At 36.7% G+C, this 17,654-nt stretch overlaps 1 protein-coding gene across 2 annotated transcripts in view; it reads left to right on the top strand.

Moving 5' to 3' along the window:
- The window catches only part of glra1 (glycine receptor, alpha 1), a 57,243-nt gene that overhangs the window by 30,022 nt on the left and 9,567 nt on the right, over positions 1-17,654 (top strand). For both annotated transcript variants that reach the window (XM_084133696.1, XM_084133695.1), the window contains 5 exons: positions 823-1,046; positions 4,321-4,403; positions 5,453-5,590; positions 10,140-10,354; positions 13,063-13,209. In XM_084133696.1, the coding sequence (XP_083989822.1) occupies positions 823-1,046; positions 4,321-4,403; positions 5,453-5,590; positions 10,140-10,354; positions 13,063-13,209 (807 nt within the window). The remainder of the gene's footprint in view (positions 1-822; positions 1,047-4,320; positions 4,404-5,452; positions 5,591-10,139; positions 10,355-13,062; positions 13,210-17,654) is intronic.

Here is a 17,654-nt window from a genome sequence, read left to right as displayed (position 1 = left end):
ATCACTGTAGACAAGAGCAAAAAGTTTTACTAATTTTGCCATATATATGCGTGGTTTCTGTGACGTTAAATGTGTGTAATAGGCATTTGACGAAAAGAACAGATGTGTTTACATAACGCCTGAGTGATTTGGAGATAATGCTACTGGTAATGAAGCCGCTATGCATCGCTCTGTTGTTTTCGCAGGGTTCATTTTGTGTCTACAATGACCGTGGGCTGTTTATCATAAAGGAGAAATATTGACAAAGTAAAATCGATGGGACTAGTTCTTTTCCTGTGCTCTCCGAGAGGCAAATCTAATAACCTGGGACAGATGATTCTCCTCCATCAAAATATTTCGAAATCCTTGGGATGAACCGGTCACCATACATTAGGATAATTGCCCTGAAATGTCCTTGCATGTTGTAGCTGATTGCCATTGCAAAGGTCATCCACTTTATTTCGTGCCATGCGGATCATCCCAAGTCATCTCAAGGTACATTTCTGCCCAGACAGTTTAATGGTCTCCCTGAAATGATATAACTGCATGCCCGTTTTGGAGAAGAATTGACAATTATGGCAGTGTGTTGGGGCGAAATGCCACTGCTTTACGGTGTCTGCTTTTACGCATCGGCCATGTCACCGGGCGGTCTGCCTTCACGAATAACAATTATCTCAACCTAAATATATAGTGAGACGATGCCAAATTTACCTTAGCAAAAAAAAAAAAAGCATGTCCTTGTGAAATTTCACTGGTTCTTGAACCTGATGTTAGCTTATAAAATGTGCTGGCGTCTCTTGCTCACCTCTGATCTGTTGGCATGGCTGTCTTTGTGTGCCACAGGATTACAGAGTGAACATTTTCCTGAGACAGCAGTGGAATGACCCTCGGCTGGCCTACAGCGAATATCCCGATGACTCCCTTGACCTTGATCCCTCCATGTTGGACTCCATTTGGAAACCTGATCTGTTCTTTGCCAATGAAAAGGGAGCTAATTTCCATGAGGTTACCACTGACAACAAGCTTTTGCGGATCTCCAAAAATGGGAATGTTTTGTACAGTATAAGGTGAGAGTGCAATATATAATCTAATGCTGTCAGTAATACATTATACGGTGTGTTTGTACACTTAACCGGGGCTAGTTGTCACACCAGCTTTATTGCCGTCCATGTTTCTCAGGGTGGATTGATTTATTTGTGCTCTTTAAAAAAAGACATACAGTTCATTAAACACACTTTGACCTTTTGTGATAACATGGCTCAGTAGTGGACCATGTTGTCACACTATATGGGGTAAGTTGGTGCAATGGAACCTGTCATTAAACAGCATTTTATAGAATTGTCAGCAAAATGTAAAAAAAAGAAAAAAAACACCATTATTTAGAAAAATGTAATGGGTAACAAAAAATTATCAATAAATATATTTTGTCTTAGGTTTTATAAAACATATGCAACATAAGAATGCAACAAATTGACAATAAAAACATTTATAATTTTACAAAAGATTTCTATTTTTTAAATAACACTTTCTGTTCATCAAAGAGTCCTAAAATAAATCATCAGTATCACGGTTTCCACAAAAATATTAAGCAGCACAACTGTTTATAACATTGATAATAATAAGAAATGTTTCTTGAGCGTCAAATAATCATATTAGAATGATTTCTGAAGGATCATGTGACACTGAAGACTGGAGTTATGCTGAAAACTAAGCTTTGCATTACAGGAATAAATTACATTATAAGATATATTAAAATAGAAAACAGCTACTTTAAATTGTAATAATATTTCACAATATTAGTGTTTCTACTGTATTTTTGATCAAATACATGCAGATTTGGTGTGCATAAAGAGACACATTTAACACTAGAAGTGCCAGAATTCCATAACTACTAGAACTGCCGCAAGCGGTCATTTTGACCGCTGGATTCCAAACTCTATATCTTTAATGATAAATACGCAATTGAGAGATTAATGCATTTATTGTATTAGGATATCTTTTAAAAACAAAACAACACCAAACTGTACATTTAAACAAGTTTAATTATACATTTATAAATAAATAATATCCGTAGACAAAATGACGGAGTAGCCTATGTTTTCATGTTTCCACTGTTCGATCGCGCCCGCGCCTTACACATACACACACACACACACACACACACACACACACACACACACACACACACACACACACACACACACACACACACACACACACGCACACACACACACAAACACACACACACATACCATATTCCAGCATTGCAATCTTGACATTGCAGCCTGTTCGTTATAGCCATAATAAAATATAATAATAAAATAGTCAACCTAACATACAAAAATTCCACTGCTCTGTTTATATAGTCAGTAGCCTAGTACAATTCGTACCATTTTGCGCATGTGAAGAGGGCGATTTTTTTCCGTTGATATTGGAACATGAGTGAAGTACAAAGCCTATAATAAAGAATAGTTTACCATCCAAATACATTGCAAATGTTGAAACATTTTGATTCTAATTAGAGAGTTACGCCGCTTACTTTCACTTTCGCTTATAAAGTATTTCATTTTGGCTTGTTTATAGTTATTTTTTCATTCTTGTTCTGTTCTTAATATCATTACATTTAAATGATTTGTTGTGGAATTTTTTTTATTTTTTTCTTCCTTATGTGTAATTTATATGAAAAACATTTTAAATGAAAATACAGACACTTTTAGGAAAAGTCAGGTACCAGCAGGATTTTATTTATTTTTTCAACAAAGTTATTGCAGATATAAAATTAAAAATGGTCAAAATGACCGCCATGGCACTTCTAGTGTTAAAAAAAAAAAAATCCCAAAACCTTTGAACGGTAGTGTATCTTGATGAAATTATACACTGTTAGACTTCTATTATAGACTGCACAGCATGTTTGCTAAATTGTGTGTGGTACTTTATTATTAAAAAATGAAATGGCTTAAAGCAAAAAATATATAATATATCCTTCTTGGCACATTTCCAATTTCCAAATTCACTTTATGTCTTATCATTGTAGCATTAAAGAGGACTGGGGTTGTGGTGAGAATAGCTGTGTGGATTGGGAAGCCACGTCTCTTAACTTGACACCATCAAATGAACCTTTCAGATCAGTTCAGTCTTAGCTGTGAACTCTCTCTAAATTGCACCAACCACAGTGCACAGTTAAATTGAACATTTCGGGTAAATAACCACTATCTTTTGATAGTGACGTAAATACGGCCTCGAATCAGAGCTCTGCACTGGGCTGCTTCTTTATCTAGCTTTAGGATCATATGAGGCAGAGTTAATAATCATAGATTTAATAGAGTTTGGTTGCATTTCTTAAAGGGATAGCCACCTAAAATTGTAAAATCTCAGTTTTTTTCCTCATCCTTATGTCATTCCAATTCTGTATGCTGTTATTTCCATAAAATAACACTTCATAGTGACCACAAGCTTTAAAAGGCACTATAGAAATGGTCTGTAATACAACCCCTGCACTATATTTTAAGTCGTCTGAAGTGAGGAACAGAATAAAATTTAAGTTATTCACTGATAATCGTCACCCCTGATGCAGCTCTCAAATCATATTTGGCACCTGTGCTTCAGGTTGGACATCAATAACATCAAACGTTATTGGTTCTCCAGTGTCTCATAACCAGGCGTCTCGTAAAACCAAAACGAACCACAACATATTTCATTTGAGAGCTGCTGTGGCGGTGGACATTATTCGTGAAAAGCAACTGATGACAGTGAGCGAATAATGACGGAATTGTAATTATTGGGTGCTGTGTTATTGTTAACTGAAAATAAACCCTTAAAATTAGTTTGCATCATTTAAATCTAATAAAATATAAATGTTAGATGTAAAATCAAAAACTTGAAAATTCTGTCATTATTTGCTCACTCAAAGTTGCTCCAAACCTGTATGGATTTCTTTCTTCTGCTGTACACAAAAGAAGATATTTTGAAGAATGCTGGCAAACGAACAGTTGATGGACCCCATTCACTTCCATAGTATGGAACAAAATGCAATGGAAGTCAATGGAGCCCATCAACAACTTGAGGGCAATTTTCATTTAAATGAAAATTAGAAATGTTGCCTTGACACCTAACTGAAATAAGTTTAAATACTAAAATGACTAAAACTAAATAAATAAAAACTACTAAAACAAGTAAAATGAAAACGGAAAATCCAAAAAATCTAATAATATTAAAAATAATAATACTGATGTGGGTGAACTGTTCCTTTAAATTTGACCAGTGGAAAAGGAAGAAAATAAGAGCTGTCTAATTGGATCTGTTGTGGAGTTTGTTGCTGATCGCGGGTGTTGTTGTTCTCAGAATAACACTGATTCTGGCCTGCCCCATGGACCTGAAGAATTTCCCTATGGATGTGCAGACCTGTATAATGCAGCTGGAGAGCTGTAAGTATGCCCTGATCCTTTCAGCCAGATGGCGAGGATTTATTCAGTGGTGCAGAGATGGATGTTGTACTGGCTGGCACCAGCAGATGAAGAGCGTAGTGATTTAAGGCCGCCTTCAAGTAGATTCAGCAGTCAGCAGAGAGACGCTTCAAGCACAAGCCAACTCCGGCCCTTCCTGCCATTACAGATTTCTGTTATTTACTATTGATTCTCAGATTTGCCAAATTATAGCGCATTTCTGCAGGGGAAACTTTGTTTGACTGAAGCATTTTGAAAATTACGAGCAAATTATTTGTGGGTGACGGATGGTGACGCAGGTTTGGTGGTTATGTAACATTTTAACATATATCTCTCCCGTTAAAATCAATGCAGACAATTGCACTAGCTTTGATTATAGTGGGTGCTTTTTGTTTCACATTTTGACGTTATATACTAGGGGTGTAACAATACATCGTGTTTTCTTTAAGTTTTCAGAGTTTTAGTGTCAGTACTACATTAAACTTCTATAATGTTGAATATAATGTATAATAATGCAATGGGAGTCCTGATATTGCCAAATTCTTATGCTACCAGTAAAAAGTGGCCTACGTTATTTTAAATATATCTAGTCAGTGACAGAGTGCACTCATATTTGACTAAAATAATTCTGTATTTTAAGCTTGAATATTGAATATTTTTATTCTGGTGTCACCATTGTCCGTTGCATTGGGTTACCAGCACCTATTCAAGCCTATTCATTTACACCCCCAATGTAATACCAAATTTAGCATTTAAAGCAACAGTACATTTTTTGTTAACCTTTCATCATATGTCTGGGAGTATCGCAATAATATCGTATCGTGATATGTATCGAATTGTGACATGAGGGTATCGTTACACCCCTATTATATACTATATATTATTGTTTTTTCAAGAAATGCATGTTTAGATCGTTTCTTTTAGAGGTGTGAAGTGGGCGATTCGCTAAAATAGGTGCCAATTTCAGACCAAATGAAGCTCTTTTTTTCGCTGTCACGGACAACGCTATTGTTTCATCTTTCCTCCACTAGTTGGCTACACGATGAATGATCTTATATTTGAGTGGGACGAGAAAGGAGCCGTGCAGGTAGCAGACGGACTGACGTTACCTCAGTTTATACTGAAGGAAGAGAAAGATCTGCGCTACTGCACCAAGCACTATAATACAGGTAAGTGTCATTCATCGTGTGATATTCATCTGCATGTGAAGCTGTAGTGTTTGTTCAGAGCTGACACTGGTCTAAATGTGACCGGACACAATCGCCAACTATTGTTGGATCCGTTGTTATGAAGCATTTTGCACCAAAATGGGTTCAGTGAAAGGTTGTGGACCACAGCTTGGGAACACATGCTTTGAATCTTCTTCGTGAACTTTTGATTGGGTTAAATACCATCTGTTCAGTCAACGTTGACGGTCAGGATTTGTTACACTCCAGATAAACTGGAAAATTGCTGAAGGCCAGACTAGTTCAGATCGAAAATAGAGACAAGCCAAAACAGCAGGGACAGTCAGAGCAGATTTTCTGCCTTTTTCTTGAATTATCATTGAGCTAATGAGAGTTTGCGTTTTTGTTTTGTTCGAAACAGTCTTATTGGATATCATTTCTTTATTTTTTCTTAAGCATTAGGTTTTATTAAAGGTCACATTTATCTGATATCATATAGGTTTGAAGACTAAGAGAACTTTAAAAAGGTTATTATATATTGTTACAGTTACGTTAAAGGGGTCATGAACTGCATTTTTTATATTTTTTTTTTATAATGTTTATACAAAATAAAGTTTAAGGACTTGAAGTTACCAGTTATAGTTGACAGGATAACGATAATGGTGGATAACCGAAACGGTGGATCATCCAAATGCATCCAGGATAACAGTGTTTCATGTAAACGAATCATGAATGAATGTACCATCATTTGTCACACAGTCGCCTATTTATATATTAAATAGCCAGACTATTTATCGTTCATCTTTTTCGATAAAGTGAAAAATATAGGCTATGCACTGCGGCACCACAGTATAAATACTCTGTAACTGACAAAGCAATAGTTACACATTGTAAAAACACTGTTACTCACACTTGTGTTGCGACATTACTGTCGGAATCAATATAGTCGTCTCTGCATCATCTTTTATTTTCAGTCTCTCTGAAAAGCCTGCGACGAACGGTGTCTTTTGTAAAAACGAATCCACAGTAAAATGAAGCAAAATAAATGAGTGTCTTACTGACACGATCTGACTGGAACTTAGTAAAAAATAATGTTCATCCATGCTTTCTTAATCTTAGGCTCACAAGGGTGGCAAAGACTGTTTTTCCACAACTTGGCACTGTAAAACATCTTGTAATCCTCAGAGCATCTCTATGGTTTTGTTGCTGCAGTAATCCTGTGTTTACGTCTCTCGCATTTACTACTACGTGAAACATGTGGATTGGTAGACGGGGTTAAATGGGCAATGATGTAGAAGTATGCTTTGATCTTCTTCTGAGAGGCGGTCTTTCATCGCACTATGACGTTACAATGTTACAATATCCAAAACGGCTTGTTTGGGCAGCTTGGTTTCAATAAATTAGATTAACGAGGAAATTCTGAAACTTACGGGAAAGTTTTGTTTTCTAAATTCATGACGCCTTTAAATGTTATTAGATTAACATTACATTTTATTTCAAAATAAATGTTAACTTTTTCCACACGGTTTTTCCGAGGTTTCCGAGCACCTTGTGCTGATCTCACATAGAGCACATTTCCATTATTATCTCGTTCTGTTATAAAACACTGGCCAAATACTCGTAGCATTGAGCCTCATTCATGAAACACAAACGGAAAGTGTACAATTTTATTAAGCTATTCAAACACAATTTATTGCTTTAATTTATTAAAGAACAAGACAATTACTTTATTTACATTGTGTATAGCAAGCCATTATAGACTATACACAGCCTGAGATATCAATTCTGCAAGAATTTTCATGTCATGAAAGAGATTTCAAAATGGCGGGGAAAAGTATTTATAAATATATAGAGAGCTTTTAATTTATGCATTCTTTTAGATTTTTGTTTCTTTGAAAATTTGTATTGAAGAAATGTAAAATATGTATTTTCCTTCTTTTTTTTGTGTATATATATTGTATTTATTTATGTGAAATTATTCAAATTGGGGTCTATAAAATTTAGTTTAAAAACAATTTATATACAAAAGTTTTCAGACATTTGTGCTCATGCAAGCCCATCATATTGATTTTGTATAATATAATTCATCTAGATAATTATCTTGTCTGTGTTTGCATATTTTACCATGAGATAATCCAGAACTAACTAATATCAGTCAGATTTAAATACTTTAAAAAGGTTCAATATTTGCTCAACTTGCTCTCTCTCTCTCTCTCTCTCTCTCTCTCTCTCTCGTTTTCTTTTTTCAATTGGTCATTTTCGGCGCAAAGTATTAATTTCAAAAGAAAAATGTGACGGTTTTAATAAAAATTGTATTTGGCACTGCAAAATTGGCTATTTGGAAGACAAGGAAAAACAGACGGTTGAGGCAAAGGTCAATAAGCGTTGTGCCTATGTTTTAAGGTTTGGTAGCTTCTCGAATTAGAGTTGGAGTATGCATATTACAAGTTGGTGGAATCTCTACCAAAGTTTATAGAATTATGGGGAATAAATGAAGTATTACATACAATGTATGATAATGAATTCGTTTTGGGGTTTTTAAAAAAAAGGGTGAAAAGGGTAATTGTATTTATTTTTTGGTGTGTATATGTTTTTGTAAATCTTTTGTAATAATAGCGAGTCAATTTCTTATTAATTATTATTATTTATTATTAATAATAAAGGTGAACTTAATCCTCTCTCTCTCTCTCTCTCTCTCTCTCTCTCTCTCTCTCTCTCTCTCTCATAATTCATCAGTGTGCTTACTTTGCACTTCACCTATCACCTATGTGTTTGTGCGGATCAAATACCCTGAAGATGCCCTAATGCTCTAATCATCACTCTCTCTCTCTCTCTCTCTCTCTCTCTCTCTCTCTCTCTCTCTCTCTCTCTCTCTCTCTCTCTCTCTCTCTCTCTCTCTCTCTCTCTCTCTCTCTCTCTTTCTCTGTATCTATCTATCTATCTATCTATCTGAAATTCAAATTCAAATGAGCTTTATTGGCATGACAAATTGTACATTATTATTGCCAAAGCATTTCTATGAGCATACTTTTTTTTTTTTTTTAAATGAACAAAGTTGAACAAATTTTGTATTGAAGCAGTGTGGAAAAACAGGGAAAAAAAGAAAAAGAAAACAAAAGTGTATGTACACTCAGTGGTGTGTGTGTTTGCATATGTTTGTATACAAGAGCTTCTCTCTCTCTCTCTCTCTCTCTCTCTCTCTCTCTCTCTCTCTCTCTCTCTCTCTCTCTCTCTCTCTCTCTCTCTGCATAGCCGTGTTCCTCCAGTGCGAGCACTGGACATTCAGTACATGAGCTCTGCTGCTCCCCAGTCAAGCATTATCCGAAAATTAAAGTGTCGTTTTTCTCAGATTTATTAGTGGCAATCTATTTTGATTTGCAGAGCAGGCCTACGGTAAGCTCTGCAGTCCAGCCTGTCTTCCTCATCCGAACGCATCCTCCAAGTCCCTTGGGAAAAATAGGCACTTGTATAGTTTTAATTTTAGTGCTGGTCAGTTGCATCCCGACTGTTTTTCGCTTGGTTGTTTACGATCAACAAAGATTGCAGTCCAAAGAAAGTGTTTGCTCTCTCTGTTTGAGCTTCTGTTTGAGTCAATACCTCTGTTTGCTTTTAGTACTAGACTTTCTCTTTATGTCTTTACACTGTTGCATTTATGAATATAGATAGTCAATACATAATATTCCCAAGAGTAAGGGAATAAAGTAGAGGTTTATGCTGCATCAACTCCGTAACAGCTACAAAAGCTTGGCTATTCCAGTTCAACTGAGTAAATGGTGGAAGTTAAATGAACCTTGACCCTGACATTTTCAGCTCTGCTGTCTAGTTATAGTGTGGGAACACACATGGAATTGTTATGGGGCTATAAACTAGGAATGGGATTTTACTTTTCTGGTTCCCAGATTCCTTTTAGCAGTTAAGGATACTTAATGAAAAATGCAATGCTATTGTTCAATGATTAATCATTTTAATAATAATAATTGAATAACTATTACAATTAAATTTGATCATTTAAAACAATTCTTCCAAAATGTGTTTACATAGACTTTTTTTTTTTAGGATCTTAGGGCCAAACAAACTACTAAACAAACCAAAATGTTATAACATATTTCATTTATTAGTTTTTTTTTAAAGTACTATTGACAAAACGTATATTGTGTATCTGTCATATGGGAAAAAGCAGTCAGTATATACACTGATTGAAGTCTGTAAGCTGCATACGCTAAAAAGAACCAACTCGTCAGAGTCATTTGTTCGGGAATCAGATTCACTAAAAAGAACAGGTTCATAAGAGTCATTCATTCTGTAATTGGACTACACTGGTCATGCTCTCCGTTTTGTTCTGATTCAGTGTCTAGTTTGGTAAACTGTTAATTGAATCAAACATCATTTGGTTCTGGTATTTTTTTTTTTTTATGGAACTGTTTCTAAATAAGAACCAGTTATTCCTTCGCAACCCTATTTAAAAGGGCTGTCTTAAACCTGCAAAGACAAAACACTGGAGAATCACACAGAACATGAAGACAATGAAAGCCACATACTATTTCTGTTTCAGGGAAGTTTACCTGCATAGAGGCTCGTTTCCACCTGGAGAGACAGATGGGCTATTATCTGATCCAGATGTACATTCCCAGTCTCCTGATTGTCATTTTGTCTTGGGTGTCCTTCTGGATCAACATGGATGCTGCTCCTGCCCGTGTAGGCTTGGGCATCACAACTGTGCTGACCATGACCACCCAGAGCTCAGGATCTAGAGCTTCTCTTCCCAAGGTCAGTTGGGTCTCCAGCATAATCATCTCAACAATACAATGCCCTGATGGTGTAGAGCATACTCTGTTCACAAACATATATTTTAATCTATTTCATTTATACCACTGCAATGTGTCATGAGCTGTAGTAGGCTCAATCCCTGTCCACTGCTTGTCTACATAAACATCATCCTGATCAAACTCAAAGCTCATAGAAAATTATTTGAAGACTTAAAGGCCTGGTCCCACAGACAGGTCTTAGATTAAGCCAGGATTAGGCTTTAGTTCATTTATGATATTTAAGTAGCTTTTATAAACATGCCTTGGAAGAAAACATTACTGGTGTGCATCTTGAGACAAAACAATGGCTCTGATATATTTTTAAGATATGTCAGTGCAAGTTAGGCTACTTTTAGTAAAAACAGCTCAAACATGCATTTTAGTCTGGGATAGGCTTAAGCCTTGTCTGTGAAACTGGGGGAAAAATGATAAAAATGCCAGCGTCACATGGATCTTTGTATCTGGCCACACTGAGATAAATAAGAAAGTAAGACTGCACGATTAATCGAAATAAAGCCAAAACAAGGCTGCGATTTTTAATTCTATAAATAAAAACAGTTTGCAGTGGCTCAAAGCGGGTCAGTTCGGAGTTCGCAAAGGCTACTCCACACGAGCTCCATCTCTGCATCTGCTCTGTGTTTGGATCGCATTAATGTGCATTTGGGAACACAACATGTGCCAACCATCTTCCCATACTGGTAATGAGAAGCAAAAAGGGCCAGTCAAAATAAAAGTTTGATGTTATAATTTGAAAGACAGCCATAAATATTAGTATTGTTATTAGTATTGTAATTTTACTTTTGCAAAGTAAACTTATTATTATTATTATTTTCAGTATTATTATTAAATACAGTTAAATATTACAATAGTAATTTTATTTTTGTAATAATAATACTTATTATTATTTTTTATTTTATTTTTATTATTTTGTAGCCTTATTGGTTTATCATCTCAAAATCTCGGCCAAATTGTGCGAATTATTTGTAATCACAATTTTTATCAGAAAACTTTGCAATTAGATTTTTCCCCAAATCTTGCTGCTCTATAAGAAAGTCTGAGACAAGCTTGACATCAGGAGCATTTCTTTGATCCCCAAATATTATATCTAGGTTGAGTTGGTTTTGAGACACAGCCATGTATGTCTTGTCTACACTTTGTATACAAGTTCATTTTACAATTTATAAACATATATGTTTGTAATATTTTTACAAGGCAAAATTTCAATTTCTGTGAATTTCTTGAAATTAATGTTTAGTACAAGATGTTTATTGCCAAAGTGCTGTTTGTCAGAGACATCCCAAATAACACAAAATATGAAGTTTAGCAACTTATTTAGCTTATTGCATTGGTACGGCCAGCTGTACATGCGATTTCATTATTTATTAATGCTTTGCATTGATAGGCATTTGTGGTAATGATTTTTCAAAGACCTGCTATTATTACTAATTTATATATAAAAACTGAAATATCTTATTTCAGTTGTAATTCTGATGTCCTTTTTTCTATGTGTGTGGTTTTTGGGGATTGTTGACATAATTACTTTATAACAGGACTGAAATTGTACCCATCATTTCTCTGTACCTGTTTTACATACTCAGCCTGCTGTAGTACTTCATAGATTTTCAGATCCTACATGCAGCGTCAAGATGAGACAGGATATTGCTGTAGTTTGAGATGCTGATCATCATTTACATGCACCATGACTTGGCACACATACCGTTCAGGTTTAAATAGGTTGCCATGCTTGACATGAAAACCTCTAGCTGGATTTATGAAATGAATAAATCCAGTTTACTGAGATTATTCCTAGTTTTGACATTTGGCAGATGATTTTGAGTCTTCTCACCGCAACACTGATCATGCAGGTGTTGAAAAACGCCATGTTTTTTTAATGTCAGTGCTCAAGCCATGTCCTTGGATGGCTGTACCTCCCCTGTGTCCAGCTGCGTTTATCTAAAAAACACAGCTTTGTCTCTTGGCTTAAGCCTATTCGGTTTTGATAGTAGTAGGTGTTGCTGATGGAAGTAATTGTAAATGTTTCAATTAACGAAAGAGAACCGTTCCAATAAAGCCATATGAGATTAGCGGTGAAGATCAGAGCGGAGTATTTCATCAGCGCTGTCTCACCCCAGCGCGCTCCCGTCATTTCAACAATGCTTTGTGAACCGTGCACTCTGTAATGCCACCTAAACTCCACAACCACTTTGGTCACTGGCTTGTCAAATAAAGTGAGTCTCAGCCAAGCGGCCGGGCCGGCAGCCCAGCTCTTTTCCAGGCCAAAGAAGCAGCTCTCTGCGCATCTCCCAAAGCGCACTTCAGTCGTCTCTGTGCATAGAGACCGGGCCACTGTCTAACAGCCATCATGCTCTGAGAAAGAAAAAAAATGCATAAAGACTCACTGCTAAACCTAAATTCTTAAAACTGACATATTTTATTCATTAACACTTTGATCCCCTATCTCAGACTTGGTAGAACAGTCCCTTTAGCTCTCCAGATTTCAGATGAAAGGTATTCTTACCTATAATGGGCATATTTTACGACTTTCTCAACTAGAAAGTTCTGAGCACTTGAGCCAAGAGTGACTCAGTGAGTGAACTTTGAGCCAGGCGGTGACTCAGAGTTGTTCTTCGTTTCTCGTTGCAAATCCTGTTGATTTCTGTCTTGCTGCAGGTCTCGTATGTGAAAGCCATTGACATTTGGATGGCAGTGTGCCTTCTCTTTGTGTTCTCTGCTCTGCTGGAGTATGCGGCCGTCAACTTCATTGCACGCCAACACAAGGAGCTGCTGCGCTTTCATAGGAGGAGAAGGCATCTTAAGGTAAACCCTACAGTACAAGCACACTCTATCTACAAGCCCTGCAGATGCAATATTACACATTTATTTGATCAAAATTTGAATACATTTTATATTGTAATTTATTCCTGTGATGCAAAGCTGAATTTTCAGCATCATTACTCCAGTCTTTAGAGTCACATGATCCTTCAGAAATCATTCTTATATGCTGATTTGCTCAAGAAACATTTTTTATTATTATCATCAATATTGAAAATAGTTGTGCTGCTTAATATTTTTGTGGGAACCGTGATACATTCTTTTCAGGATTCTTTTAATTGATAGTTCAAAAGAACAGGAAATCTTTTGTAACATTATAAAAAAAATTAAATAAGTGGGTCTTTCAGAAGGGAGTCGTCATATTTGGGGGAACCGGATTGATATTTTCTCCTGATTTTAGCATGCTGAGACTGAAACCAACATAATGTGAGTTGAAGTTGAAACATTAATGCTCCTTCCATTCATAGAGTAATGTGAGTTGGCATGGTGAAATCTTTCAAGTAGCTCAGAAAGCTCCGAATAAATCCTGAATCCCTCCGTTGTAATCCTCAGTTTGCCTCTGGGCTGCATGTAATGGGTGCAGTGAGATTAGTCTCTGGTTCCCTTAGCCCTATACAGGTAAATCCACAGAGACAGACTACACAGCCCTCGCTGATAGCAGTCCTTCCACCATTCAGGCGCCAAGGGCAAATGATGCAAACTGCAAATCCAACTGTTTGGTATAAATGCTACAGATTTCCATCTAATAAGTTCACAACCCAAGCAGTAAGGGTTTGGCTGGTTAGCATGGACCAGTAAGCCAATGCTGGTAGATAACTACACCAGTCTGCGGAGGAAAATCATCTTTGTCCATTGACTTAATTGAAAAATAGCTCTTTATTTGAACAAATATATTTTTATAAAACTGTCATTCAAAAGTTGTTTAGACTGTTTTTGAAAGAAGTCTCTTATGCTCAGCAATGCTGCATGTACTTGATTAGTTTTACAGTAAAAACAGTAATATTGTGAATAAATTTTCAGTATTCATATATTTTAAAGGGGACCTATTATTCCCTTTTTCAAAGTCTTGATTTTGTTACTAGAATAGGTTTTCGTGGTTGAATGTTTAAAAAAACTTTATTTTTTTCCACATTTTGTACACTGTTGCAGCACTTCTCTTCCTAGTCTGTCAGTAACGCTCTGTTTAGTTCCGGTCTCTATCAAGCCCCTCCTTCCGAAAAGCACAACGTGCTCTGATTGGTCGCCTGGAACAGTGGGTTGTGATTGGTCAACCTCTTCGAGCGTGTTTGGGAAATGTCACTCTTCTTAACATGACTGCGAGTTTAAACGCACTACTAACGCAACTCAACCAGGCCACACTCCCTTTTTTCTCTTGGGCGGGAATTATTTAAATGAGATATATAGTGATGTGTTCGTTCCCGTGTACGTTCACTAGTCTTCAGTGTCACATGATCCTTCAGAAACCATTCTAATATGCTGATTTGCTGTGCAAGAAACATTTTATATTATTATCGATGTTGAAAACAGTTGTGCCTCTTAATATATTTGTGAAAACCGTGATAGTTTATTTTTTTTTATGAATAGAAAGTTCGAAAGAACAGCATTTATTTGAAAAAGACAGCAATGTAAAAGTCTTGACTGTCTTTTTTGATCAATTTAATGCATCCTTGCTGAATAAAAGTATTAATTTCTTTAAAAAAATAAAAAACATTTGAACTGCAGTGTATGTCGAAATATTTCATTGGTATAGTATGTTTGCCAGTCATCATTTTTGTTCTCAAAAGCATGAAATGGAAAATATTTTTCAGTCTGTTTTGGCCATCACGGCTTTGAATAGCCATTAACTTGAACGCTCTCAGATAGCTCTCCAAGCATGAGACTCCATGTAATGGCACGTGACCATGGTTGTATGATTAAATGTTTGTGTGTATGTGGAGTGTTTTTTCATTTCAGGAGGTGCAGCACAGCAGTAGGTTTGCTGCATTATCATTATCACCCCCTGGTTAATGAAACTCCCCAGCCACAGTGATCCACGGCTGGGGTTCAGCCCTTCATTCTGCCTCACTGGAGCTATCAGTCAGTGCCTGCTCTCTGCACTGCAGCCCGGAGCTGTCACCTCCCTGCACTACACAATAAAACAACTCCCCGGCATTACCATGGGCGCTTATCGACCTCCTCCTCCTCCTCCTGCATATGTCTCTGAGAGGCGTCGGGTGTAGAAAGAGGATTCCCCCTGCTGGACAGCGCTGAGATATGTGCTCAGCAGTGGTGGAAATGACACCAGAGCAAACTTGTTTCAGAGACTGCTGTCCTGTAAACACTTGAATATTTATTGATATATAAATCATGACACGGTTTAAAAAAAGTGGGCAACCTGAATCTTACTTGTCACTCACAATCTGACTTAAGTCTCACTTAGCTAACATAAGGTAACTACTGAGTAACTAACTCTTAGGCTGCATCTAAAATCACATTAGTAGGTACTTCAATGAATGAGTACTTTGCAATTGTTAAAAAAGAATATTCTGCCTGGCCAAACAAAAGAAAAGTCACTCTTCGGATTTAAATAGGCAAATGCTAGCATGTTATATGTTTGGCAACAGTTCTTTTAACTCTAACTGATGGGGTGTGTAGTTTTCATTTCTTAAACAACCATGTAGGAAGACACGTGATGGCCATATTCCAGGATGACAATGTCAAGATTCATCAGGCTCAAATTGTGAAAGAATGGTTGGAGGGAGCATGACGAATCATTTTCACACATGAATTGGCACCTCTGAGTCCAGACCTTAAATTCAGTGAAAGTCTTTGGGATGTGCTGGAGGAGACTTTACAGAGTGATTGACTCTTGCATTGTCAATACAAGATTTTGACCAAACATGTATGCACCAATCAAAGACTCTTAAGCATTTGCCTTTTTAAATCCAAACAGCGACTTTTATTTGGCTGGGCAGTGTAGTATGAATAGGTGTAGTATGAATGAAATTTGGACGTACTGCATTCAGTTGTTTTGCTTAACTGCCCTTCACAAATCCTCTTCCCTGGTCTCATGGGATAGTAAAGTGTCTATAGAGTGTACCAGTCAGATTCCGGAAGTAAAAATCCCATTCATTTTCTCTATAGGGGTTATGCGCAACATTCTTCCGGGTTCTACAAAACAGGTTTAACTACTTCCGGCCGTCAGCTACTGAGGTAAACACAGCGTAGTAATGGCGACCTTCTATAGCCGGTGTTTACAGGAGCTACCCCTAATATCAATTTCCGATGTACACCGTATTGCCAAACGGACGTCCAGAGCCCCGAGTACTCTGTGTCCTCTGCCACACGCTTGGCCGAGCGACCGGCAGGCTGAAGTTGTTCCAGGCGAACAACACCGGAATCGCCCCGGGTTTCAAACGGCGTCGGTCCCCCTTCAATTATATCTTCAGGCATAAAATGCAGACTGCAGACAGTGGTGTGTCTCCTTATAACGAAATTATCACGCCTAATGTTTCAGACCCATATCGCCCTGAATGACTCATCCTTTGGGAACTGGTGGAAACTTACCCCAGAGTTAATTTTCCCCGACACAGAGCAGATCGGCACACAACAAAAACTGCTGTTCGAATGTTCCCGTTTCTGATATTTCAACATTCGTGACATTTTAATTAAAACAAATACACTAAAGTTTGATCAGAAATAAGAATTTTATTATAATAAGCGGAAATTAACAGTTACCTCAGAGATCACCTACCGCTGCAGATGTGTAAGGAAGTGAAAAGCGGAAATTATTAGACCTGTTTTCCGACCTGTTTTGTTTAATAAACCATTAAAGACAGACCCACTGTGAGTTAAAAGGTTATTAATTGATGGTATATTTCAACAATTTTTTTAAAAACTCAATTTCAACAGCGGAATTCCTGGTGAAAAACTACATTACTCTTGAAACTACAGTGAAATTTCCACCAATCAGATAATTGCAACAAGTAAATTGCACCAAAAAACACTTTAGTACCCACTCCCATGAAGCACATTGTGTGACGTAATAGAAATACTACTATTCTACTCTTACTATTTCTTGCATATAAACATATGACAGAAATGGTAGTATTGCAAGTATGTTACTAAGAATTCAGCCAATGTTCGAGTTGTGTGTGCGTTATGCATCAGACAGTCAATAAACATAGACAAAACTAAATAAAAAATGTTCATATAATTGAATATTGCATACAGATTCTTAATTTTTAAAATGAAGATGCAAGTTCATTTGCATAAATAGACTGTAATTTAGCTCTCATCCTTTAATACAATGTACTTTTATAGCATTTTTACTAATAGCTAGATTATTTACTGGAACCAGTCCAGTTTATTGCTACACAACGTGGGTATAACAGTGTACAACAGACTGCCCAGCCTGACAGTGCTGTATTAATAACTGGGTGAAGCAGTGC

This window comes from Abramis brama (genome assembly GCF_963993115.1).
Source record: "Abramis brama genome assembly, chromosome: 13".
NCBI classification, from domain to species: Eukaryota; Metazoa; Chordata; class Actinopteri; order Cypriniformes; family Leuciscidae; genus Abramis; species Abramis brama.
The sequence above is the reverse complement of the archived record's forward strand: the minus strand, read 5'-3'. Positions and strand labels throughout refer to the sequence as shown.